This window comes from Lepeophtheirus salmonis, chromosome 1, assembly GCF_016086655.4.
Source record: "Lepeophtheirus salmonis chromosome 1, UVic_Lsal_1.4, whole genome shotgun sequence".
Taxonomy (NCBI): Eukaryota; Metazoa; Arthropoda; class Copepoda; order Siphonostomatoida; family Caligidae; genus Lepeophtheirus; species Lepeophtheirus salmonis.
The window spans coordinates 18,042,832-18,067,856 of NC_052131.2; the positions used below are offsets into that span (position 1 = coordinate 18,042,832).

General features: G+C 32.6%; 4 protein-coding genes and 1 long non-coding RNA gene across 7 annotated transcripts; 3 read left to right on the forward strand and 2 right to left on the reverse strand.

Annotated features, from left to right (window-relative positions):
- Positions 1–2,195: 2,195 nt before the first annotated feature.
- LOC121119692 (uncharacterized) lies at positions 2,196–7,462 on the forward strand. The gene is made up of 11 exons (XM_040714433.2): positions 2,196–2,632; positions 2,692–3,169; positions 3,246–3,513; positions 3,568–3,732; positions 3,786–4,235; positions 4,297–4,985; positions 5,040–5,232; positions 5,293–5,580; positions 5,649–6,551; positions 6,610–6,789; positions 6,848–7,462. Exons 1-11 carry the CDS (start codon positions 2,485–2,487, stop codon positions 7,118–7,120), a joined length of 4,035 nt encoding a protein of 1,344 aa, XP_040570367.1. The 5' UTR covers positions 2,196–2,484; the 3' UTR covers positions 7,121–7,462.
- Positions 7,458–8,536, reverse strand: RpL23 (ribosomal protein L23). Its single transcript, XM_040714437.2, has 5 exons — positions 8,412–8,536; positions 8,257–8,340; positions 8,062–8,190; positions 7,870–7,970; positions 7,458–7,605 (listed from the first exon to the last, which is right to left on the reverse strand). The coding sequence occupies exons 1-5, from the start codon at positions 8,422–8,424 to the stop codon at positions 7,510–7,512; spliced, it is 423 nt and encodes a 140-aa protein (XP_040570371.1). The 5' UTR covers positions 8,425–8,536; the 3' UTR covers positions 7,458–7,509.
- Positions 8,537–12,085: 3,549 nt separating this feature from the next.
- LOC121119703 (major facilitator superfamily transporter 10) lies at positions 12,086–14,872 on the forward strand. 3 transcript variants are annotated; one of them, XM_040714448.2, is made up of 9 exons: positions 12,086–12,199; positions 12,553–12,660; positions 12,719–12,927; positions 12,993–13,215; positions 13,270–13,742; positions 13,834–13,966; positions 14,034–14,275; positions 14,333–14,453; positions 14,577–14,872. In XM_040714448.2, the coding sequence occupies exons 2-9, from the start codon at positions 12,600–12,602 to the stop codon at positions 14,615–14,617; spliced, it is 1,503 nt and encodes a 500-aa protein (XP_040570382.1). In that variant the 5' UTR covers positions 12,086–12,199; positions 12,553–12,599; the 3' UTR covers positions 14,618–14,872. The 3 variants fall into 3 exon arrangements, with proteins under 3 accessions (XP_040570382.1, XP_040570393.1, XP_040570401.1); XM_040714459.2 differs by having other exon boundaries at positions 12,112–12,156; XM_040714467.2 differs by having other exon boundaries at positions 12,135–12,498.
- A 97-nt stretch (positions 14,873–14,969) lies between these two features.
- LOC121119725 (uncharacterized) lies at positions 14,970–15,911 on the reverse strand. Its single transcript, XR_011780296.1, has 3 exons — positions 15,771–15,911; positions 15,323–15,717; positions 14,970–15,261 (listed from the first exon to the last, which is right to left on the reverse strand). It is a non-coding gene; the product is annotated as an uncharacterized lncRNA (long non-coding RNA).
- On the forward strand, positions 15,194–17,805 carry LOC121119716 (receptor-type tyrosine-protein phosphatase mu). Its single transcript, XM_040714481.2, has 5 exons — positions 15,194–15,722; positions 15,778–16,059; positions 16,126–16,818; positions 16,879–17,075; positions 17,139–17,805. The coding sequence occupies exons 1-5, from the start codon at positions 15,267–15,269 to the stop codon at positions 17,581–17,583; spliced, it is 2,073 nt and encodes a 690-aa protein (XP_040570415.1). The 5' UTR covers positions 15,194–15,266; the 3' UTR covers positions 17,584–17,805.
- Positions 17,806–25,025: the final 7,220 nt, after the last annotated feature.

The following is a 25,025-nucleotide window of genomic DNA, read 5'->3' on the forward strand; positions in this document are numbered from 1 at the left end:
TTTTTTTACTAGATAAAACGGACAAATTATCAATAAATCCGGATTAAACTTCATGAAATGGCGTTATGAATAAAAAAAAAAGACTAAAGAATTGCATTGAATACTACTATATGGTAATTATAAGGAGGAATATTTGAATTAAATGAAAGTAATACGTTCTAAAACTACCTAAAAATGATAAGATTTGTACAATTAATTTACGCCCTTGTTTGTCGCTTATTTCTCCTTATTTCGTAAATTCAAACGTATTTAGGAGCAGAGATAATCATAGTTTTTATAGTGATCTGTGTTAGCAGATTTATCGTCTATCAAAGTTGTCAACATATACTTTCCTTTTTGATTTACACATACGAGGATTTAGACAATTTTCACATCCTTACTAATAATCAAAGTTGGTAAATATAAATAACTCTGCTACGCCCATGTCCTCAATCTTGTAGTCAAGGATCTTCTCTCAGATATAACCCTGTTGAGAAATACAATAGGGACAGTACAAATTTTATACAACTTCATTGAAGGGTCATCAAAGAGGTCAGCAATCTACAAGTCGGTGAAGATAACAAGTAAAGATGAGGAGCATGCTAAGGTGATGACCCTGAAGAACCACTCTACTACCCCCTGGAGTCTCCGCTACGATGCTGTACACGCTGTATCTCTAGGGAGGGTCAGAATCATGAAGACCCTCATAATAATGAGAAAAGATAAAGATACATTGTCGAGTTCAACAGCAACTTCACTGCTCAACAGCATCTTTAGTCACGAATTTGTTTTCGGCATTGAACTGTTGAAGACACTCCTCAGACACACATCTAGCTTGTCAGATGAACTTCAAGGCAGAAAGGTTGACCTAACAAAGGCCCGGAAACACGTCAACCTAGTGATTAGGACTCTTGAAGATCTTAAGAATGAGAAAATCTTTGAATCAATCTGGAAACTTGCTGAGTTGAAGTCGTCTGAGACTATCGTGTTTAAATATCCCACGTTCACCACTGAAAATCAACCGTTCACCCTTGTAAAGCGGACCGAAAAATCTTCCTGACATACGGCACTGCTAGTACCATTCCAGCTGTTCCATTTTCAGTCTTAGTTTTGCTATCATTTTTTTCTGAAAATAATATCTATTTTTAAGGTTTAATATTTCAAATGCCTTATTCATAATAAAAATATTCTAATCCCATCTTGTCAACGTTTAATACTTTGCCTAAACAGTTACTGATCATTATATATAATATCTAGATATTATATAGAATAACTTAGAACAATTATACATTTTTTTATTTATTATATATTTTGCCTGACACCATCTGGCATTATATACATTACCTAGGTATTTTATACAATGCCTAATTATGCATATAGCGGGTAACATATACAATAATTAATATGCTCATCCATTGTAATTGTATATGTCATGTATCAGTTGCAATTTTTTACAATTTGAAACCACCAAATGAGAATAATCCTTAAAAATACAGTTTTTACAATCTACATGTAAATTGTAATAACTTTGAGTATAACGTAATTAGTGGGAATTCCATATAATGGTCCATAATTTAATAGTGTATTGTTCTCATGGCACCAACATTTTTTCAACGGTCACAGTACAAAAATTAGTATTAGTATAGAATACTTCTTGATACTTTTTCGACGAGAAACATAAAAACAAAATATTCTTAAGGGCAATTCATAGGCACTTAACGGAGACACCCGAAAGATGTTTGTTTGTTTAGGGTAGTTGGGACAGAAATGAAACAAAAAGAAGAGGGTCTTTTTGTGTTTACAACATGAAAAGGTTTTTTTTTTTTAATTTTCCAACCCTGTTATCATTTTATTCTGGAAGAGATAAATCTAAATATAAAGTAATCACCAGTGACAAAGACAAATGATAAATGACAAAGAGTATTAATAAGGATTAGTTACGAAGTTATACGTGTAAATCTTTGTTCGATTCGGATGAAAGGGATTCTGGATTCTGGGGATTATAGTTCCAAGTCGTATTCTATTTTATTTAAACTTTTCTAAGATAAAAAGTTATAAAGCAAAAATAAATTATAATTGTTATTTGTAACAATTACTCATAGTCGAACAACTCACCACTTCTTGAATAAAAGACATTGTAAAATATATCGCACACTCAGTACTAAAGTACTTCCTTTTGTAATTATCGTTTTTATTTAGTTTTTTTCTCTTGATTATTTTTTTTCTTATTGCATAATCAAACTTTAGTCTCAACGTTAGTTAAATTATTACAAAAAATAAAGTTGCCATTGGAGCAGGGAAAAGTAGTAATAATTTAATTTAATCTTTTGAATAGTAGGTATAAACTGCTTCGTATTATATCCCAGTAAAAAAAAAAGGTTTCTAGTTTATCGAGATCAAAGTACATTCCTAGGCTTATCATATTTCCAAATAAAATTAATCCCCTTCTCCTCAGTCAACCAGAACATAATTCAAAGATTGTTAGTCGTTTTATTTAGAAAGGAAATGGGTCTTTTAGGAGCCCTTTTAATGTTCCTTATCGGATCGGTTTCATCAAGGTCCGTGGTGGATGTAAATAATGATAATTTGTCATCAATTCAAAAGTTTCTTCAAATAATTGCTCCTGGAGGATTAAATAGTGCCGGTTTGAAAGGTAACGGTTATTTGCATTTTGTACTTAATACCAATGTTTTTTTTATTATTTAAAACTAGGGTCAGCCTTTAAGAAAGAGATCGAGGACCTGATGACTAACCATCCTAATGTTGTTGAAACAATTGTCGAGGGTGGTTCTCTTAATAATTTATTGAATAAGGTTCCGCCATCCTGGATATTAGTATTTCCTGGAGAGTCTCTAATTAGCTCATGGATAGAAGATTCTCCTAGTGTACTAGCTCAATACTTAAGAACACTTCCGAAAACAGATCCAATCGCTACTAAAATTGTTTCCAGTTTTACAACCCATGAGGATAAACAAATTACATTTTTGGATGGCATCTCGGATGATAGTCAACTAAGTAATTCCATTTGGTCCAAAATTTCGGAAGTAATATCTCGAGAATGGTGGTCTAAAAAAAATGATTCAATTATAGTAGAAGATTTGGTCAAAGAGTCAAAGAACGCCCTCAAATTCCTACCATACGACATTGTAAATGGGGCTAATGTCTCCAATGGCTTTGATATATTTTCTAGGTAAAGCCCTAAGATTTGTGTTATGAATGACTTATGGGTTATGAATATTTTGATAAACTATTTTTAATTAAATTAGTAATGATGACTGGAGTCAAGTTCCTAGAGCACATATTTGTATTTGGAAAAATGTTATAGAAAAGTCAACATTGATTTTGCGTAATGTTTTCGATTTATTAAAACTTAGAACTGATGGCGAGTTTGATGGGTTTGTTCCTTTACTTCAATGCTTTAGTCCAAAGGATTTATCCAATTGGAAATCTGAGTCAAATAGAGTGTCTAACAATAAAACTCCTATCTTAAAAATGATTAAAAATTCTGACCAATTCAAATTGAATCCACTTCAAGTAAGATTAAAAGCATATTTGGAATTATTTATTTAAATCTTCATTAATTCGTAGGTTCAAGCCTTGGCAGATTGCATTGATTGGTCTGATACGAGTTTGAAAGCTAGAAAAGATGTTTTTCACATGTTAGATCCTTCACTTATTGGTCAGGAAGACTTAAAAGATTATGATGAAAAATATTTCGGAGCATTCAAAATATCTTGGGAGTTGATAATTCGAGTAAATATCACGAAATTTGCTAATACAATTTTGGTCTTACTTTTTCTTTTTAGGTGAATAAATTAAAGTTTTCTCAAACGATGAATCAATCCATTTCTAACCTCTTGTTGAAGGAAATGGGGCCAATTTATGTGACACGATCCAGAGAAGTTTTCAATCCTGAAACTGAGTCATTAACTTTAGATGCAGTAAATAGAGCATATAGTCCCTGGATGAGACTTTCACAAGCTAGGAATATTTTAAAGCATATGGATAACGGAATAGCAATCAATTCAGATCTGGCGTATGCGTTGCCCTCCACCACCATTTTAGAATGGGGAGATACTAATATCGAAAGATTGCGGAATACCAACAAGATGACACCTACACAAAAGTGGGCAATGGCTGAAAATCTCCTGAGTAACACTGAGTTTATTCCTTACTACTCTGATATTTTAGAATGGATTCATCCAAAATCAAATTTGACGTTTTTGAAGGGTACTGAAGATATTCCTCATTCTTTAGTAAGTCTTTTCGTAACCTCATTTATAATACATCTATACATTTTCTATCGTATTGCAATAGAAATACGAAATGTTCGATGAAGAATGGAAGCAGCTCAGAATTCCCATGAGTAAAGACGATATCCATGATAAGTTAGATTCTTTAGTTCCTAGTATTACCTGCGCAAAATTATACAACTCTTCACTGTTGGATTTGCCTCTTATTGCTTCCTCATTCAATAACTATATCAAATCTAGTTCATCTAAACATCTCTTAAAGTTTGCTCCATCTCTCCGCCACTGCTTTAAGGATCAAATGGTCAAATATTTTGAGCAAAAGGCATTGTTTTATGGATTGTCTGATGCATGGAGTGCATTCAGCATGAATGATGTGAAGATTTTTGGCGGATACATTTTCTCTGCCATGAAACTTGAAGATATACAAAAAATTGACAATTATGAAATAAAAAAATCAATTATTCAAGAACTAGGCACAGTACCCATGTCAGAACTAATGCCAGTCTTATCTTACTCGGATCTTAAGGAATTGGCTATAATGGGTGTTGAGGAAGAGGAAGCCTCCTTTTCAACAATCAACAAGTTGGGATCTTTGTCTTACTTTTTGGATGAGTCTTTTCTACAATCACTTCATCCATTTGATATTCGTTTATTCATTAAGACAACATTAAGTGGAGATTCGAGAAAGAAATTGACTTGTTTGAATAAAAAAGACAGAGATACTTGGTCAAACATTATCATCCATGGCTATGCGTAAGCAGATAATTTTATATTTCTCAATATTTACATTTTTTATATTCATTGAAGGGCTCCTCGATCTTGGAGAGCATGGGATTTGATTCATTTCGGAGACTTGCTGATTAATGTTCAGAACAATAGTTTAATGGATATACGTTCACATAATTTCAGAAAAGCAATGATGCAGATCCTTGAAAGCTCTCAACTCCTTCATACATATACTTTTTTCCCTAAATTTGAGCGTCCCACAACTTTTTTGGAGGTTTGGTTACATAGATTAACCTTAAAATTGTAAATTTAATTTTCTATACATTATATGTAGGCATGCGAATCATGGCTTGATGAAGATATAGAAAGAGATTCTTTCAGAAATGATTTCAACACTCTAATGAGGTTCTACTTAAAGGTATCAGAGTATTCAATCATTGTTGCGAAAAGGGATACTGTTGAGGAACTACCCCCAAAGAATCTCAGATCCAGAAGAGCTCTCAAGGAAAAACTTTTTGAACTATACAATCGAATGAACCATGTGTGGACAGCACTGGACTCCACTAGTGATACAAATAGAGAATATTTGAAGAAATTAGTTATTCAAATTACTAATGAAAAGGTAAATGTTCATATATAGATTTGATAGAAATCAATGTCATTCTTATTTCTAAATTCATTATGAATTAGGAAAGATTATTAAGAAGCATTATTCAAGTAGATGATAAAGAACCAAAGATTATATCTGATCTATACAAGGAATATAGATCAAGTCCAACAAAAATATCTGAACATTTAGACTCAATAGAGGATTTCCTCATTGATGCTCAAAGATTCGTTATTCGAGAGGTTAAATACCTTTACAACCTTACGGCAAAAGAAATTACTCCTGAATATGATGAGAAGACCTTCTGTTCTATTGTTGGATGTGTAGACCAGGATTGGTGCTCACTTCAAGAGTGTTTTACTATGGAATTGACTCATAAACCCCTTAATATAACATGCGATGGCATCATTGCTGCTCGAATGTCTGCAGTCTCTTTGGAATCAAATGATATAAGTAAATGGACGTCAAAAGATAAACTAGACTGTTTAAGTGTCTTGGGAAATGTTCCTTGGATAAGTAAAGAAAAAAAGAGTTCTATTTGGAATGCTATTAAAGACAGTGTTGATCTCAAAAATACCGAACAATTGTTGAGTTTAGGAACTCTACTTGAAGTTATTGATTTAGAGGATATCGAGTTTCGAGATACAAATATTGATGCTATATCTTTTATTGGATCATTTTCTGGAAAGCCTGTAGATTTGGTTGCTACTAGTAGGATTAAAAAATATCTCAAAGATGCTGAAAATTCTAAAGAAATATTGGAATTACGTAAAGTAGGCTTGGGACATTTGTTATGTTCTCTGAATGAAGATGGAGATCATAAAGAAATGATTGAAATGTTGTTTGGGCCATTATATGGCAAAGATCAATCTCCGATTTCTAATGGGAAAAACCAATCTCGCATATTTGACTTTAATAGGCTTACCATTCTCGAGCATTTGTATTCGTGCGACAATAAAAATTTCAGAACTGAAGTGATGAATCAGGTATTTTTGTATTATGTGTTCCTAAATGTTTAGTTTTATCCATGAATGTGATGCATAGGTAATGAAGTATTATGGAGATTCCGTGGAAAAAATGTCGGCTTCTGATGTATCCTCATTAGGGCTCTTCATATCTGGTATGGATCCGGAATTGTTGAAGATGCTTCCAATTGGGAACTTTGAGTTCATACCACCATGGGGAGTTAAGTATTTAACCCCTGATCAATTATCTCTCATTTCGGTAATACGATTCGTTGTTACATGTTTGTCGCACTAGTCTACCTTTCTCATTATTTTAGGTGAACAAATTATCGAGAATGACGCCAGAATCACTGTCAGTTTTTAAAGAATCTCATGTACCTAAGTCGTTTCCCATTGATTCAAGACAAATAAATTTACTACGGCGAAATAAGATGGAATTACCAGAGGCTCAGTTTGCTTTGGAATCTGATCTGGCGTTAGACCCAGGTGTCGCCAATGTATTATCGAAAGCTCAATCCATCTATAATCGAGGAGGAACAATTCCTTTTTACTCTTTTACATATCTTATTACCAGATTTTTGTGCCTATGAAAATTTTACCATTATAACATTTATGTATAGTTATGACATATATTAATTTGTGAGATAAAAATAGTCCTACCATATCTAACTTTAAATATAACATTCTAGTCGTGAAAAAATTTGCCTTCTAATTTCTCCAAATGTTGCTAGATAAATTGTTATTGCTTACACTTCTAAGGAAGGCAATGGAATTGACCCATGCAACTTCACTGCTTTATTTACGATTAAATCTAATTTTACAACATATGTAACCGCGAAAATAGCCCTAAAATGAGTTTTTTATTTAAATTATCAACCAGAAAGGAGTTCGCCAAGGAATAAGTTTCATAGAAATAAAAACATGATATTCTTTTTTAGTTTTTTTTATTGTTTATTATATCGGATATATAAATGATGTTTTAAGCAATGCTTCCTGCGTGAGATGCAATTCTTGGCCAGAGATCAGCACATTCCTTGGAAACGGGACCGGTAATAGCAGAGCCTTTCATCTCACCCTAAATGTGGGAAGAAAGATAATTTAATTAAAGAAATTGCCCCCAACAACAAAGGTAAATAAATAAATTAATATGATGATAAGAAGAAGCTGTAACACCTTAGGGTAATCCTCGTATAGTATAAGAGCCTAATAGACTCACCATCAAGGGACCAATAGATGCCAAGACACTTTTAATCTAGCCACCATTTTGACTGAGTGAGGCCATGGATTGGCCCCGTCAGCTTCGATGGTGGCAGGGAAGCATTCACTATCACGTATTTACCTTATTGTTCACTATAACCCCTGCGTTATCCTCGAAGTAGAGAAACGAACCGTCTTTCCTTCTAAAAGTCTTCCTTTGTCTTATAACAACAGCCGGCATTACTAGAATCATAAGAAAGAAGAACCGCCAATTAGTACAAAGAAATCACATTTGTCTGCATCTTAATTTGAAATCACACTAAAATCAACATACCTTTTTTACGGAGCTCTGGCTTTCCCTTCTTTACAGTGGCAAGGACCATGTCACCGTTAGCAGCTGCTGGTAGACGATTCAAACGACCACGAATACCTCCGACAGCGATAATATACAAGTTCTTAGCACCTAAGCAGGAGATTGAGTCACCGTTAAGGAAGCCCTAACATAACAATTCGTGGATTTATTTCTTACCTGTATTGTCCGCACAATTAATGACGGCACCCACGGGTAAACCGAGGGAAATACGGAACTTAGCTCCTGCGGATCCTCCACGTCCTGCAAATAAGAAACAAACATCACAGATCAACGAGATATCCCTGGATATGACTATGGCTTTAAAAACCCACCTCTCTTCGACATCGTTATCGGAGAAAAAAAGAAAGAGGAAATGTAATGAGCAGCTGAACTCTCATTAAGGGCTACAGAATAGATAAAAATAAATATAGCTATATTCACAATACGCTTTTATTTTATATTAATTTTCCTTTTACGAGCTACATAGTAATACTAGATATGAGGTTTTACATCCGTATGATACGTTTTTCGAACACTATTATTAAGTATCTATAAAAACATTTGAAAACTATTTATTGTATTCTGTGACCCGGAAGTTGAGATTGTAGATAGGACTTCCACCTAGATTCACCAGATAGAAAGAAAGAGAGAAGTTATAAATAAGCAGAACTAACGACATCTATCTATTATTTATAGACTTAATCATAAAATAATATTAGTAGTATCATAATATAAATTATAAACCAGTCAAAGTATTTCCAACCTCCTGGTTGTTCTGGGGATATTGCTTATCGGTGATAAGTTGATAAGCCTGGCTGCGCTGGGACTTTCGACAATTGTGGGGGGAAATAACGTGCCAGCCAGCGATGTTTTGACCTGTTACTATTTTAAATATTTAGTATTTTAATTCACTATTATTTAAGTCATGCGTTCTCCTCATCTACTCCGTGGTTTTTGAACATTGGAAGTCCATATTTCTTTAATATAGGGAAATATTTGTCTCTTGGAGTACGCTTTCATCTAAAAACTACATCAATGCTCCTTTATTCCAATAAGTTGTAGTACCTCTCCTCCGGAGCTGTTTCTATAAAGTTTAATCTCTATTCTTGATTCTACAATCATTGTCATAATATCTTCATTCTATTCACGAAATTCATACCCCTTGAGGATACTCTACGTCGTAGTGAAGTATATGAGTCTCAGGCTAGGTAACACAAGAGGATACTCCCTTATAGCTGACTCCTGCGTGAAACGAAGGAGACGTCTGTTTGATTTCACTTAAGTTAATTAAGTATATTTAGCAAAAGATTTTAAATTTCCTATTTGAAATATATGTTTAAATTTGTCTTAGGTTATATCAAATATTAGATAGGATTGCTAAATTTGGGGGAACTGTTCCATTATTAAAGAAAAAAGCAGATTATCTCAGTTACTTATATCCTATAGGCTATAGGATGTGTATCAGACGACAAAAAAAATCGATTTTGTTTTTTATATCGATATATAAGAATACTATTCTATTGTTTTCAAAATAAGTAAGACTTAAAGTTTCTATTAATACTTTGGACCTTTACAGGTTCTAATTATGGTGGGTACAAAGTTGGATTTTCTACGCTATCCATCTCTTATAATACTCATATTCTGAAGTTTTAATATATCTTCAAATATGGGATATGTACTTATGTCAGTACACATTTTGCATTACGAATATGCCGTTGATATTATTTAATTTGAGAAAACTTGGGATGCACCTGTATGACTTGTAATATTGACATATATTAAAAATGAGACAAGAATGACTAACTATTTAAGTATTTCCTTTTGATATTCATGAATATATTTCACCATATTTAATTAAGGAATTATCTAAAAATCCTTCCAGATAATTATTAATTCATCATCCACATACTCCTTCAACAATTCATCCCTAAGTTCATTGTATAAAATGACCTATTAAAATTCATTTTTAGCCAACTTTTTGTTATGGGGTTATGTAGAAATATTTATTAAAGATTATATGTCAGACACAAGTTGAAACAATTAGTCTAAATATCCATTTTAATTTAAAAACATTCTTATTTTAGTATTAAAATTTGGATGATTTAGTGGAGATACACATTATACCATGTGATTTATGAATAAAGAAGAAATAATTATGTATTTAAGAACAAAACAAATAGTGCATATTCAATAATAGCCAACCATATTTTTTCTTAAAAATTAATTAAATTTATCGATGAGGTTACAAAGTAGAATTTCAATGTATATATATATTTAATGCATCTTTTTTTAATTTAATCTGGTATAACTACTGATATTTGTAGTACTCATTGGTTAATTACTTCTACGTTATCAATTAACTTTAGACTGTAGACATGTGTTATTCATATTTAAAAAAAAACCTCTAGGATGTACGAACAAACATAACGTCAGATTAAGACTAAAACAGTGATTGAAAATAAATAGAACATTGGTTGAGTACAATTAGATATTTTAGTAATCAGAAAGATCCTTGGAAATTTTGAGAAACGAAGAGCGAGTTTGATGATTTTATCAATAGATTTATCCTAATTGACCAAAATATAGTGATACATGAATAAAAATTTATTTTTGAATACTTCATCTGACTGTAGGTGTTTAAATATATATTCTAGATACCCAAGCGCTTCATAAATTCAAGAACTTTATAAAAAGCTATTCGTTGTTCTATATCTTAGAAGAAATATCTTTATTTACCATTAATTACTTCGTATTATGTTGTTACTCGTTAGATATAGATATTCACGCCTGATTCGTATTAAGGATGATTGAAGAATTGAGTTGTTGATACTCGATTTCCGAATAGTTTACATAAAATCATGGGAGAATAAAATGTATAATTAATTATTTTTCAATTAAGATTCATGTAATATAATTTCATTAAAGTCTAAATTCTTAGTAACTGAATCCTAACCATGCTCTTAAAGTTATTTAAAAAAAAATAATATACACTTTAATCATCTAAAAAAGGTAATTAATAATCATATTATTCTATATTTTCATTTAGGTTATGTGAATGACAAACATAATTCTGATTCATATTTTTTTGTCTACTTTTTATTTCAAATGTCTTGCGCATAGAGATTAAATACATTTTTAATTTTGTTTTTTCATCTTGTATTTTATCTAGTTCTATGGTTTTGCGCCGACCCAATGTTTTATTATTATATAAATATAACTGAGTTAGTCAACAATGATTTTCAGCTCTCACTGAAAATTTACTACCATAACGAATGACGTCATTGGAATCCCCAAATACAGGAATATAACTATAGATAATAATTGAAAAACTTAAATATAGCTTTAATAAATAAGGAATCAATGGAAAAAACAATTTTTCAATTTTTACTTTTTATGCTTTACATTAATTATGAAACATATACACCCACTGATGTCTCTATAAAGAGAAAGAGAGGGAGTTACTTTATAAATAAATCTGCTTTGTTCCATTACGATTTTCTTGTTGTCTAACCTCGTTTTTATTAAAAAATAACATTGCACCTCGACCCCTCTTTCCATTTAGATTCTTTATGATATGCTAAAAAGGTGCAAGACATAGCTAGAAGATTGAAAGCTAAAATAGTTCAACAATAAAGACGGATGCTATGTCTTGTAAACGTGCAACCTCTTATGAGTTATAATCTTCAAATTATAAAAAAATAAATGTTGATTTTTTTTTGTAATTGAAGGAAATGTTTATTTGCAAACAACAAATCAATTATTTTACCCTATAATAATAGAACGATGACATAAAATCCGTAATTAAGGTCAATCGTTTTATGCTCTTGAATAGATTACTTTTTTTATGTTAATGATCACTTATTGAAATTAATAAAAATGTATGTTGAAAGGAATGTCTTTATATCAGAACTGTTCTCATATCAATGTCTTATTAGAAACATCATTATGAACGACAAATAAAGGGCGAGGTTTGAATATGTAAAAAGTATTGTTCCTTTAAAAGGAACTCCTTGGGACTTCTTTTTTTGTCAATAAATAAATATATAATTTACAAAACATGAAGTGACATATGGTTAGGTAATGAATTGGGAACATTAATTAATACTGAGTTTAGTAATAGGTATGCTTGATCTCGTAATTTGATTGCATGTATATTTATTATGGCTATTTTAATCTTGTTTGTAATGAGTGGGATTATATAAATAATCTCATTATTAAATCAAAATACGTTTAAATTTTGATTGAGTTATGTAAGGCTTGCAATTTTGTTCATCCTAGTGTATACATTTTTTAATAATGATAATTGTATATCATTAACATGCTTAACTCAATGAGGGGTGTTTTAGTTAAAAAAGTGATACTCTTGTGTTGTCCAACTATATAAACTTTGTTTTAATTAATTAAAACACCAAAATATAAGTAATCTCTAGTTTAAATTAATTACTCCAAAATATTTTCAAATACTCCTTTCAGATTCGCTGCAGACCGATTTGCTCTAATATTCTATATTTAAATAGACCATGCCTAGATTTGTAGATAAAATCGTTTCTGGTCTGAATTTTTGTACAACCTACTACAAAGGTAAGGAAATACACGAAATAAAAGGATACGAGTTGCCTTACGAATAAATATCTTATAGAGTTTGAAATGAGACGGCGATACGTACTCGTTCTTATGGGTTTTTTGGGATTTGCTATTGTTTATGGAATGCGAGTTAATTTGTCCGTTGCTATGATAGCAATGGTGAATTCAACGGCTATAAGAATAGAGGATAATGGTACGGATATCAATAATGAATGTACGAGTTCAATTTCTCCCTTGTCAAACTCCTCTAGTTCATTTCTACCCGTAAATTCCCAATACAATTTATATATACAAAATTTATTTGATTTAAACAACTTTTGATATTATAGGATGGACCCTTTGATTGGGACGAAGAAACTCAAGGCTTTATTTTAAGTTCTTTCTTTTATGGATATTTCGTGACACAAATACCTGGTGGACGTATGGCTGAAATAATGGGTGGAAAACTTATATTTGGGATAGGTGTTTTTCTTACGGCCATATTTACGATTATTACACCGTGGGTCGCTAAACTTGACTTTTATCTCTTAATCGTTGTACGTATATTGGGAGGTAAGAGTGTCTTCATTTTTTCTTACAATATTCCCGACAAAAATATTTTTACAGGACTATCTGAAGGAGTAACTTTTCCCGCAATGCATGCCATGCTTTCTCAATGGGCCCCACCTCTTGAGCGAAGTCGTATGAGTGCCTTTACTTATACTGGAGCACAACTCGGAACGGTTATATCAGAACCCTTGTCTGGATTTTTAATCAGCGAACTTGGTTGGGAGTGGGTTTTTATTATATTTGGTTCTCTTGGTATATTTTGGTTCATATTCTGGCTCTATTTGATCCATGATTCCCCAATGAGTCATCCAAAGATAACAGAAGACGAGCGGGAATATATTCTCTCTGAAATACAAGGACTAGAGAGAGTAAAAAATCCTCCAAAGTCCACTCCATGGAAGGCAATTTTTACATCTTTGCCATTTTGGAGTTTATTGGTTGTTCAAGTGGCAAATAATTGGAGCTTTTACACTTTACTCACGGAAACACCTCTCTATTTAAACTCTATTCTGCACTTTAACATCAAGGCTGTAAGTATACAATGTATATGATATATGTGAATCATACCAACAAGTAAATGTTTTATTTTGATTTCAAATAATTGTTTCTTCCTTATTATAGAATGCCATTCTATCGGGACTCCCTTATCTAATTAATGTCATAATAGCTATCATAAGTAGTATGATTGCAGATCGACTAATTAGTGATGGACATTTATCAACAACCCACGTCAGAAAATTATTTAATTCCCTTGGTAAAAATATATATAGAGAGATTTTTTAGATATAAATTATCTCCACTATCTTTCTTTTCTTTTACAGCTTTTGTGATTCCTGCACTCTCCTTAATAGCTTTGGGATTTGTTGGTTGCAATGCAGTATTAGCTGTTTTTTTTATTGTCATCACTATTGGTGTCAGCGGTTGTAACTCCTCTGGGTTTAAAGTCAATCACATTGATATTGCATCTAATTATGCTGGTACTCTTATGGGGATCTCCAATTCCGTTGCTAATATCACAGGGATTATTGTTCCTTCATTGGCTGGAATCATCCTCAACAGACATGTATAAATATAAAACAATGATTGAAGATTGTTAATTACGATTCATTTTTCTTTAAAGAATAATTTAGAGCATTGGCGAATTGTATTTCTCATGGCATCGGCCTCTTATTTAATTGGAAATACAGTGTTTGTTCTCTTTGGATCCGGTAAAGAGCAGCCCTGGAATCATGCACAAATCGGTAAATACCCATTTCTAGTTGTAATCTATCTGTAGTTATTCAATAATGATTTATTTAATTTTTTGAAGTCCCTTAATCCATAATCGCCACAATTTAAATTAATTTATTAATTGCTTATTTCAGAAGATGAACAATACATGGTCGATGAAGAGAAAGACGAATGATAATTCTACCCCTCATATTGTATTTATCTGGGCTTAACCCTTATAATCATGTAATGGTCATCACTCATAACTATTCGATGTTGCATTTTATTTTATTTCTTAGGATTTTCCAAAGTAATCCCCATTAATTTTGAATATTCAGTTAATGTTGTTTTATTTTATTTTAAAACCTGTGATACCTTCCTTCTGGTCTCATTATTCCAAACATTTTCCTTCATTATTTGTGTTTTTTATGCTTCATACAGTTAAATAAAATTAAATCATTTATACTTAATATTAATCTAAGTATCCCCTTATGGAAAATATATTATATTATATATCTATATGTTGAAAAATAAATGAGTCAAAAAAATTGTTTTCTATTTTTATATTTAAACCATGAAGATTAATATTATATACAATTTTAATACATATATGTCAGTATATAATATATCTGACAAAGGTATTTTTATGAAGCACATGTGGTGAGCTGGCCGGAATCTTTTTTTTTTTTTTTTTTTTGGTGGGCCCTTTGGTATTGAATCTAAGCATTAAGGTCAAACAAGTAAGAGAGAGGGAGAGAGTTATTCTTTATTTACTACTAATGCGTCTGTCTGCCTATGAGGACGAAGCGTGCGTTGGTGGAATGGGATAATATGCAGATTCTAAAATGAACGATTCTGTAACGGAAATACTTCTAATTAGAGAAGAATTCGTGATACCTACATATGTGTGTTGTGTTTTAACTGAAGGAACATGGACGTGGTTTGGCTGCATTCTCATATCCATCTTGCTCCTGGGGATTGCAACCCTCAAATATCGGAGCAAGGCTATTCGGAAGCCCAAAAATATAGAAAAAAATGAGACAATCCTGTTCAGAACAGCTCTTGCAGATGACAATGGAGCCATGTCTCAAATTCGTCGTGTTCCCGTTGACATATCCGAATTTTCAAAATACTATGCTAAAAGAAGTAAACACTCCATAATTGATAGAATAGAATATTCTAAAGCTCGATCCACTGCCACAAAACATACATTTACAATAGCTCTTGCACCCGAAAACATTCGGAAAAATCTGCATAATTTCTCTGTTCCATATGACTTTAACCGTGTAAAACTGTCTGAGGTAAAAGAATGCAACTGTTTTGCTCAACATTAACTAAACTATTTATACTTTGAAGAATTTCAGGGACACCGATTATATTAACGCTAGTTATATTGGAGACGTTGGAGACTTACAAAATAGATGGATTGTTTGTCAAGGTCCCATGGAGAGAATGACGGAAGATTTTTGGTCAATGATTTGGAAAGAAAATTCTAATGTTATTGTCATGCTTACACGTACATTTGAACTGACTCGTATAATGTGTGTTCAATATTGGCCTCCGCACATAAATACTAAGGAAAGCTATGGAGACTTTACTGTAACGCTGTTGGAAGAAGAAAATTTTGCAGCCTACATTGTAATAAAAATTTCTTACCTTTTTAACCAATATACATACAATCTACGCTCTCAATGTTATTCATAGGTACGTTCATTAAATGTTAAGTATAACACTGAAGAGCGTGTTATTCGACATTATCACTATGTGGATTGGCCAGCCTATGAGTCTACTAATACGTCCACAATACTCCAGTTTAGACGTCACGTGAGGCACGATCTGCCAGCACACTCCTTAGAATTTGGACCACCTATACTACATTGTCACGAAGGTGGTAGCCGGTGTGGGATGTTTCTTGGAATTGATCGTAATATTTTAATGGCCCAGAAAAAATCCGAAATAGATGTTTTCGGAACAGTACAAGAGCTTTTAAGCTATCGTAAAAGTCTATTTCAATCCCCAGCTCATTACAGATTTGTGTATGATGTTCTTGAAGATCATTTAGTTTGTGGGATTACGACCATCACTATGAAAAAATTTATAAGTCTGGATAACTTTGATTTTATAAAGGAGGAATACGAAAGAATACAGAGTTTACAACCCCGGTTCAGCATTGGTGACTGTGCGGCAGCACACATGAAAGAAAATCAAAGTAAAAATCGTAACGTTATGGTTGTACCTCCAGACAATCACCGATTATACTTATCAAGCTTTCAAGGATCTGGAGCAGAAGTAGCTGATTATATCAATGCGGTATATCTTGATGGGTTTAAGCTCAAAAATGAGTTTATTGCTACAGAGTGGCCAATGACGAATACTTTGGGTAACTTTTGGTGTATGGTATGAAATATCGTATTTTAAAATTAATTTAGAGAATTATCAATTCTAATTTTTTTCTAGACTTATGATCATGATGTTAATACGATTTTAGTATTTAACAATCCCTTACTTAGTAAGAAATATCCTAGGTTTTGGCCTGAAGGAGGATTTGAATCTTATGGTGTAGCTTTTGCAGTGGAGGTACTTGATGCAAAGACAGGTCCTGATTACGATTTGTTCACTCTCTCCATTCATAAAACGGAAACAGCACCTCATCGGTATGTCATCAATACAAATATTTATTTCTTATTCAACTTATCAATTTTGATATTTTTGTCCAGAAAATCTCAACATATGCATGTAGCAGTAGAATGTTCACGTAAAATATCTATTGGAATTACTCGAGCTCCTAAAAAAATTGTAAAACTAGTTAATGTTCATAAAGAAGAATTTCCATCCTCTCTGTGTCTTAATGGTAGTAAACAAAGTGGGAGTAGTGAACCGGCTAGCATACATGCTTCAACTTATTCTTACCTTCTAAGAGCTACTCTCAACGAACAAGGGCCCATGTTAGTGGTTTCTACCGATGGATATTCACGCTCAGGGATATATATCGCTGGTAGAATTTGTGCTGAACAATTGTCCTATTGGGATGAAGTCGATATCTTTCAATCAGTAACATCCATTCGTCGACGTCGTCCTCAATTTATTCGGAATATTGACGAATATAAGAAGGTTTATGAAATTATCAATCACTTTGTCTCCAATTATTCCCCACAAGTGTAAGATTAACTCTTCCAGCAACTTTTTATCATCAAATTTGTACCTATGAGGGTATTATTCAAGCACACAACTAATCTGTTTTTTTACTACATTGTCATATCTCCGACGTACTGATGGTAAAGTTACCATTTGAAAACATTAATCACAAAAAGTATATTTTTATATTGAATAAAAGCTATATATTTTTCTAAAAAAATATGAAATAAAACTATTTATTATACAAAATCTCAATATCTCCACATACAATTAACTGATTCAATTTTGTATTTAGTAATTAGTCAAATACTCTATGAAAACATTTGATCGAGTCTCAATCATAATACGAAAGTAAATTCCTACATCCATTTGATTCATATATAATAGGTCACAACGGTTACAAAATACTCCTAATTCACTAAAAAACCTCATTTCTTGATACTCAGTTTCCTTTTCTTCTTATTTTTCTTAAATCTAGTACCAATTGATTCACCTATCTGATACTCGTAGTTTGAAGCTTTTGCTTTGAAATATATGGACCAATATGACAGATTTTATTGTTATAATAAATTGTGGTGTCTTATTATAATGTTAAAAACAAACATGAATCCCTTCATTAAAGTTTGATGAGCCTGAAGGCTTGGAACATCATCCTATCTGGAGATCCAAAAGAGGTAGAAAGGTTATAGTGTTTTTGTTATTCCATCCCATATAATAAATGATTGATCTTTATGAAAGGATCTGGTATGGCATTTCAACAACTCAGTTAATTTTATTTCTAATTCAAATAAAAATATCGTTTTATTAATTTAAATACAGTGTAGATACCATTTCAAACTAAAAAAAAGAAATGAACCCACTTTAACTAAGATTAAGTTTGATCCTCAGTGTGAAATTGGTAATATATGGTCATGGCTGCAAAAAAAGCTAATATAAAAACAAATTCAGAATAATTCCCCCCACATTTAACTATTGTTACCTTTCAGAATTACTTTGTTCAAATTGAGCAGCAGGTTCCGTAGATATGAATATTTATTTATATATGAAAAGAGTGCTCAATTGCGTCTTGGGGATTTTTTTTAATCTTCAAGATATTGAAAATAATTGTAATAGTCTTTGTTTCACAATGTCAAACAACACTCTAGTCAAGATTCAATACTAATTTATTTTTACTCAAACACTTAGCTATAAATGTGTACAATAATACGTATAATTTTAACTTAAAAGCAAGACAATAAAATTGCCCGACTTCAAAAAATGATTCAAAAAGTTTTATTACTGTATCTATAGTTAAAAACTACAACTTCAGAACTTAAAAAAAAGTACAAAGATATGTCCATTTCTTTTTCCTTTGTCTGTTTTTAATTTTTTTCAATTTCACTATATTTCTTTATTCCCATATGAACCTTTAATTTCTTCTCCAAAGATATTTTATATTTTGATAACTTAACTATTTAGTTAGTCAAGTAATACTCCATTGGTAGTATTATTTGTATTTTTGTAAGTTGTCAATGAAAATGGGTTGTTCCATCTGCTCTTTCTTCTTTATAGTTCATTATTTAATAGGTTGTGTTGGTGTTAACTTCTCTCTTTGAAGTAAGCCTTCTCCCTATCTTTTGTTTAAATTGTTTAAAAAATGCATAAAAATTAATATATATATATTTGAATTTAATTATAATTAAAATATCTTCCCTGCACTAATGCTATTTTAAATGTATAAGACTCTTCTCTTTATGACGGTAATTCATTCCCCCATGTAATAGGCAACTGATATTAACAAGGGTCTTAATTCAGGTTTACCATATGTCTCGCTCTCGCCTTCTCATCGCATTCTTCTTTTTAACAAAGATAGGCTGTAATTCTTTCTCCAGAGGGATAAGTTAACACACCTACGAACTATTAAATAATGGATAAAAAAGAAAAAAGAACTCACGCAACAAACTGTTTTTCCTTTTCTAATCGCTACACTTGGGATTTTTCTTTACAAAAATTGCATCTTTACTAATAACTAAGATACAATACATATCACTTTGGGATATATGTATATAAATCATCCTCCTTTCATAGATCCCATTAGCCAGTGTCATTTTTAAGGGGTTAACACACTTTAACCTAAGAAATAAGCAGGTCACACATTGTACATTTTTTTAATCAAAGGGGTAGGCTACATGGGAGGACTTTATAAGTGGTGTCAGTTTTATAAAAATGACGTCACATATAGATGACACCATAATCATGTAACTTTTCATCGTTTTTCAAAAAATACGGGCTAATAAGACTTTGTCCCCTCCTGCTCCAATGCCCATGCTTTGAGACAATCCATGAAATGTAAAGTCCATTGTTTTATTAGCCTCGTATGCAACAATCATTTTTGATTCCATAAGGTTTTACTCTACAGCCTGGAAGAATTCCATAAATTAAAAAATAGCTTGTTGGACATTAAAAATAAATGAAGCTAGGACATTGACCTGAAAATATTCATTTATCAGTCATTTTGTGGGTTTTAAAAAGAAAACCTCTTTTGTTTCATGCTGTAAAACTTATTTATTTTTGTTCAAATAGTTTACTATTTAAGGCGTACAATAATATGAAAATGTTAACATAAAAAAAATTGCAATTTTGTTTGTTGTGAGGGTTGAGCCACTTTAGTCTTTTGGGAATAATATGTAAACAAATTATTTTACAGCATTCATATTTATACTCAAGATAGATTTATATGTTTTACACATGATTCAATTAATTAAATTTGTAGCAAAGTTACATTTTCTGTGAACATCAACATCTTGCAAGTTGGTAACCCACAGGGTGGTGAGTTTTGGGCCGCCCTTCGGGAGAGTTGGGCCATCACGTTAAATACTAGTAAAATGTTAAGGTTTATTAATTTATTTTGAACCAAAAAAAAAAAATATATTACATAATTATGTACATATTGCCAGCTAACAGGCGACGACGGATATTATAAGTGTGTAACAAGCGTTTTTTTCTTGTTTTTTTCTCAGGTATTTTTTTCTCTTCTCTTTGTTTTGTTTCGATCTCAATCAATCTCTTTTCGGGAGTTTCGGTAAAGATAGCTGTTTTTCGGCATTTTCTCTTTATATTTTTCTTCTGTGCAGGTTCCTTTGGAATCGCATTAACCTCTGCGCTGTTACTTTAAGTCTAAGTTCATTGGTTGGTTGGTTGTTGTGGCTGCTTTTAACTGTTCTGGATTATCTATGGGTTGATCTGGTTGGGTTGCTGTGAGGGGTTCTTCTGCAACAGCTGTTTCCAACTGCTCAGGCTGCTCTATGGGTTGGCAAAGAGGGCTAATAACTGCACACGGTGAGATATATGTGGAGGCAATGTTAGTAATACAATGCCATTACCTTTAGCTGTGGTTATGGCTTTCAACGACACATGAGACTCGTGATTGTCCATAATGAGGAGGACTTGGCGGTCTTTAGAGCATCTTGTCTGACGTATGAAGAAAGGCAAGTATTGGTGAGAAAATATCTCGCTGTTCATCCAACCAGATTTGGTAGCTGCAGCCTCTTGTCCGGGCAAGGCTCCATTGAGGAAGGCTGGGTTGACTTTTACCCACGGAAACACATAGAACGGACGAACTGCTGAACTACCAGCATTGATGGCGTATAGAACAGTGACCAGTTGTTCTCTCTCCATAAGTGATAGCCTCAGCTTGTTTCTTCCCCACCAGACTAACCACTGTAGATGGAGCCTGGCCAGTTGTAAAGCCTGTTTCGTTTATATTATATGCATCTTGTGGAGAAGACTTGTATCTAAAACAATACATGCCCATAAGCAATTAGAAGAATTATAAGCTCACCAGTTTTATATCAATAATTATTACAAAAACAATCACAGACTTGTTTATGTTGTAGGAATGTCGTAAGTTCTTAACTTACAGATAAGATGTGTTGAATTTTAATTAATACTATATTACTACCTGTTGTATACATCTGAGAGATTAGAAAAGAACTGGGTAACTGCCACTCTGTTAAATGCTGTAGATCTGTCCATTGAAGTAGCTTCCAGTTTGCGACATGAAAGCCCATGTCGCTCCCGAAATCCTCGAAACCAATCTTTCCCTGCAAAATTTAAATTAAGAATACATTAAATTTGAAAACTAGAGCAATTTAAATGACAGTTTAGTTTCATTCATCGTATTGGGTTTGTACGAGATAATATAGTAAAAAAGTCAATTGGAAGAATAACATTTTAAAATGTTTTTCATTGTAGGAGCAATGCCATTTTCTTTACCAGCTGTTGAATTGGTGGTTCAAGAGTCTGGCATACTCATATAATTGATCTTTCCAAACTCATTGGCTAACTCCATACCTTTACCAGGAGTTAGTCCATGGTATGGATTGTCCAAATCTTTGATGTGGTCAGACAAAGTTTCTCCATGAAGGGAGGAATAATAAGATTTAGATTACTGCACTATTCATAGCGACTGGCTAGACGTTCTTTAAGGGTCATGCTTATGTAACGTTGAAACGTAGTCCTTGACAAACCAAAGTTCGTCGCTGCTCCTATAACTGACATCTTTCCATCTTTCACCTGTTCTGCTGCCTTTGCTAAACCTTCTTTGTCAATAGTCATAGGAGTCTTTCTTTTGTATAGTCGACCCATATTCAACTGTAAAAATAACTGATGTGTATTCTTATTTTATGTTATTCCCCTTTCCGTCTTAATATTCTAGTTTATATTATGTTTAGTAAAGTATTTTTTCATGTATTATGTATTCGACATATAAAGAACCTTGTAGGTATGTAAATGTTTTTAGAGTATACCATGAGCTCCTAATAAAGACTTCACTGACTATAGGAGGCCTATATATGTATAGAAATAGAGTGTATATATAGAAAAGATATAGATATAATATAGAGAAATAGAGGAGATTATTTATATGTGACAAGTGAGAGTTGGGCCAGTGGCCCAACTCTCGTATTGTAAATGGTCTAACTCTCACTATTTCCTATTGGAAAGTATAACATGGCTTAGATTTTAATCTTAAGACATCCAGTTTTGTTTCACCCATCTACAACTAATAAAATTACCAGCATACCAACTCAACTTTTGTCAACTTTTGTTGTTCTGTTACATCTACAGAATTTACTTTTCATCAAGAAATTTAGAATTTTGTTGATTGCACAGCTTACCTTTGTCTCTCATGCTTGGCTAACAAGAAAGAAAGGAAGTGCCATCATACCTTACATAATTGACTGTAAACAAAAGCCATATGATTAACCAATTACTGTAAACAAAAGCCATATGATTAACCAATTACTGTAAACAAAAGCCATATGATTTACCAATTACTGTAAACAGCCCATGGCCCAACTCTCCCAGTGGCCCAACTCTCACGAGTCTCTGCTACAATTTGTGAGTAACGAAATATATTTATGAAGCTGGCTTTTTTGTGTGTCCATCTATGTTTTTTTATATCGGCAGATTTGGTCATGAGGGGGAGATTGTAGTTTTTTAATAGAACCTTTTATAAATTATAAAACTAGTCAAAAATCAATTGCTCTTGAATTATTGGTGCCAGAACTATAGGGCCAAGGGACTAATGAAACCCTACCCCACTTTTGCGGATTTTTTTCTTCATCAGCAAAGTTTTATATAACAAACATTTGCGTTCCTATAAAAACATAATTAAACATTATAGTTCAAAATTAATATCCTCTAATACAATTTCATTATTCATTACAACAATTTAGTAAAATGGTAATCGAAAAACCTTAATAGTTAAAAATAAAGGTTTCGGAAGCAAAACGTGGACTGTTAATAAATGTTATTGAAATAGTGAGATTTTGGAATTTTTTCCTGCATATTCCAAATCTCCTGTCCTTTCTGCATAACTAAACAATTATAAACATTTCTCAAATCTTTCATCATGAGAGAGCAAGAAGAAAAAGGCAGAGGATTTGAGACCTTCTGGATGCCAAATTGAGGTGGCAGAGATTATGGACATTAAGAAGTGCTCCAAGAGTCTCATTTTCAAGGTGACCAAGATGAAATGGGATGGAAAAGAACTCTCAAGGAAAGAAGGAATTGGGGAACTCAACTTGAAAAGGGATTCTGAGTTGCTGGGGGACCTGAAGAGGAAAATCAAGGAGGACCCCACAAAACCCATGAATCACCTCTCTAAAGAGTTAGACTTGGACGAGAGAACAATCAGGAGGGCTATGAAGGAGGCCTTGGGGTTGTCCTCTTACACAAGGATCCTACGCCACGAGAAAATTTTCACCATGGACCAGGTCCGCAAGCGTCAGAACTCCTGTTGGCTTGGGGAATCACCAGAGGAGGTTAAGGGGATGTTCCGTACAAAAAATTCAGGCCAAACAATGTCCCTTATGGTCATGGCGTCCGACGGCAAGAAGCTACCTCTCTTCTTTTTTAAGGCTAGGGAGGAAATCGGCCAGAAGACCTACTACAAGGTGCTGTGCTTCACCCTCCTGCCAGGGTAATTATCCACATTATTATACAGAATAAAAAAAATAAGATATTAGCCGAATTTTCTCCTCCTCATGAGTAATTTTTATCTTTTTTGTCTATTTTTGCACTAAATTCGGGAGTGCATAAAGTTTATCTCACAGTTGAAGTAAGGTATTTAACTTTAACAAAAAATTACATATCGTACAATATCACTTTTTAAGCACAAAAAGTTTTTTTATAAATAAGAAATAAAACTTAATTTTATAACTTTTTTTTTTACTTCATAAAGAAACCTTTCCGGACAAAAAGGGGAGGTGGTAAATTTTTTTCGTCGTGATATTTTTTATACTAGAGTTGATTTTATTTACCATCCGCAACTTTTGAGGGAGCAGAATGCGTGATAGCTCAATTTTGAGCTCCCATGATACCCCCTAATGCCCATGACGTTTCGTTAGATCAGCTACAATCAGCTGTGATAATAGAGGAATGTGATAAGTATATAAACAAGGACATTTGCTGGAATGCTCCGAAGTCGATCTCCAATTCTACTCTGAGTCCAACGCGGACCTACAATTATAACTCTGCAACAAATACTCAGGGTTGTGTCCCATCTTTTATGAGCCCACACGAACGTTCAAACATGTTTATAATATAATTGAATCTATTTAGGAAAGGATGTTCACTACTCAGGAATTAAATAATAATGACAACTGCTGAGGAAAATAAAATTCCTTCCTTATACTACCAATTATATATTAACAGGCCAGTTAAAAAACACACCGGATTTACATATTATTAACCCGCCATTCAGTAATGTTCTGAGCTATACATACACTACTAAGAGATGCGTTAATTGTGTTTTCGCCTTGAAATATCTTGTTTCTTCGAGAGGAGACACCATCGACTTCTCCTCGCACTCCTTTTTTTCATTACAAACCACTCAACTTTAACTATCAATAAAATTTGATAGGTTAAAAAATTTACAATGATATTTTTGTATTAACAAATGTTATACAACTTTTAAAACATTAAAT

Coding starts and splice junctions, on each gene's coding strand:
- LOC121119692 (XM_040714433.2), top strand. CDS start 2,485: ATGGGTCTTTTAGGAGCCCTTTTAATGTTCCTTATCGGATCGGTTTCA. Junction 3,170..3,245: donor GGCTTTGATATATTTTCTAG/GTAAAGCCCTAA, acceptor TAATTAAATTAG/TAATGATGACTGGAGTCAAG. Junction 4,986..5,039: donor ATTATCATCCATGGCTATGC/GTAAGCAGATAA, acceptor TATTCATTGAAG/GGCTCCTCGATCTTGGAGAG.
- RpL23 (XM_040714437.2), bottom strand. Junction 7,971..8,061: donor GCCAGAGCTCCGTAAAAAAG/GTATGTTGATTT, acceptor TTATGATTCTAG/TAATGCCGGCTGTTGTTATA. Junction 7,606..7,869: donor GGGTTATAGTGAACAATAAG/GTAAATACGTGA, acceptor TCCCACATTTAG/GGTGAGATGAAAGGCTCTGC.
- LOC121119703 (XM_040714448.2), top strand. CDS start 12,600: ATGCCTAGATTTGTAGATAAAATCGTTTCTGGTCTGAATTTTTGTACA. Junction 13,216..13,269: donor CGTTGTACGTATATTGGGAG/GTAAGAGTGTCT, acceptor ATATTTTTACAG/GACTATCTGAAGGAGTAACT. Junction 14,454..14,576: donor CTGGAATCATGCACAAATCG/GTAAATACCCAT, acceptor TGCTTATTTCAG/AAGATGAACAATACATGGTC.
- LOC121119716 (XM_040714481.2), top strand. CDS start 15,267: ATGAACGATTCTGTAACGGAAATACTTCTAATTAGAGAAGAATTCGTG. Junction 16,060..16,125: donor AAAATTTTGCAGCCTACATT/GTAATAAAAATT, acceptor TGTTATTCATAG/GTACGTTCATTAAATGTTAA. Junction 17,076..17,138: donor ACGGAAACAGCACCTCATCG/GTATGTCATCAA, acceptor ATTTTTGTCCAG/AAAATCTCAACATATGCATG.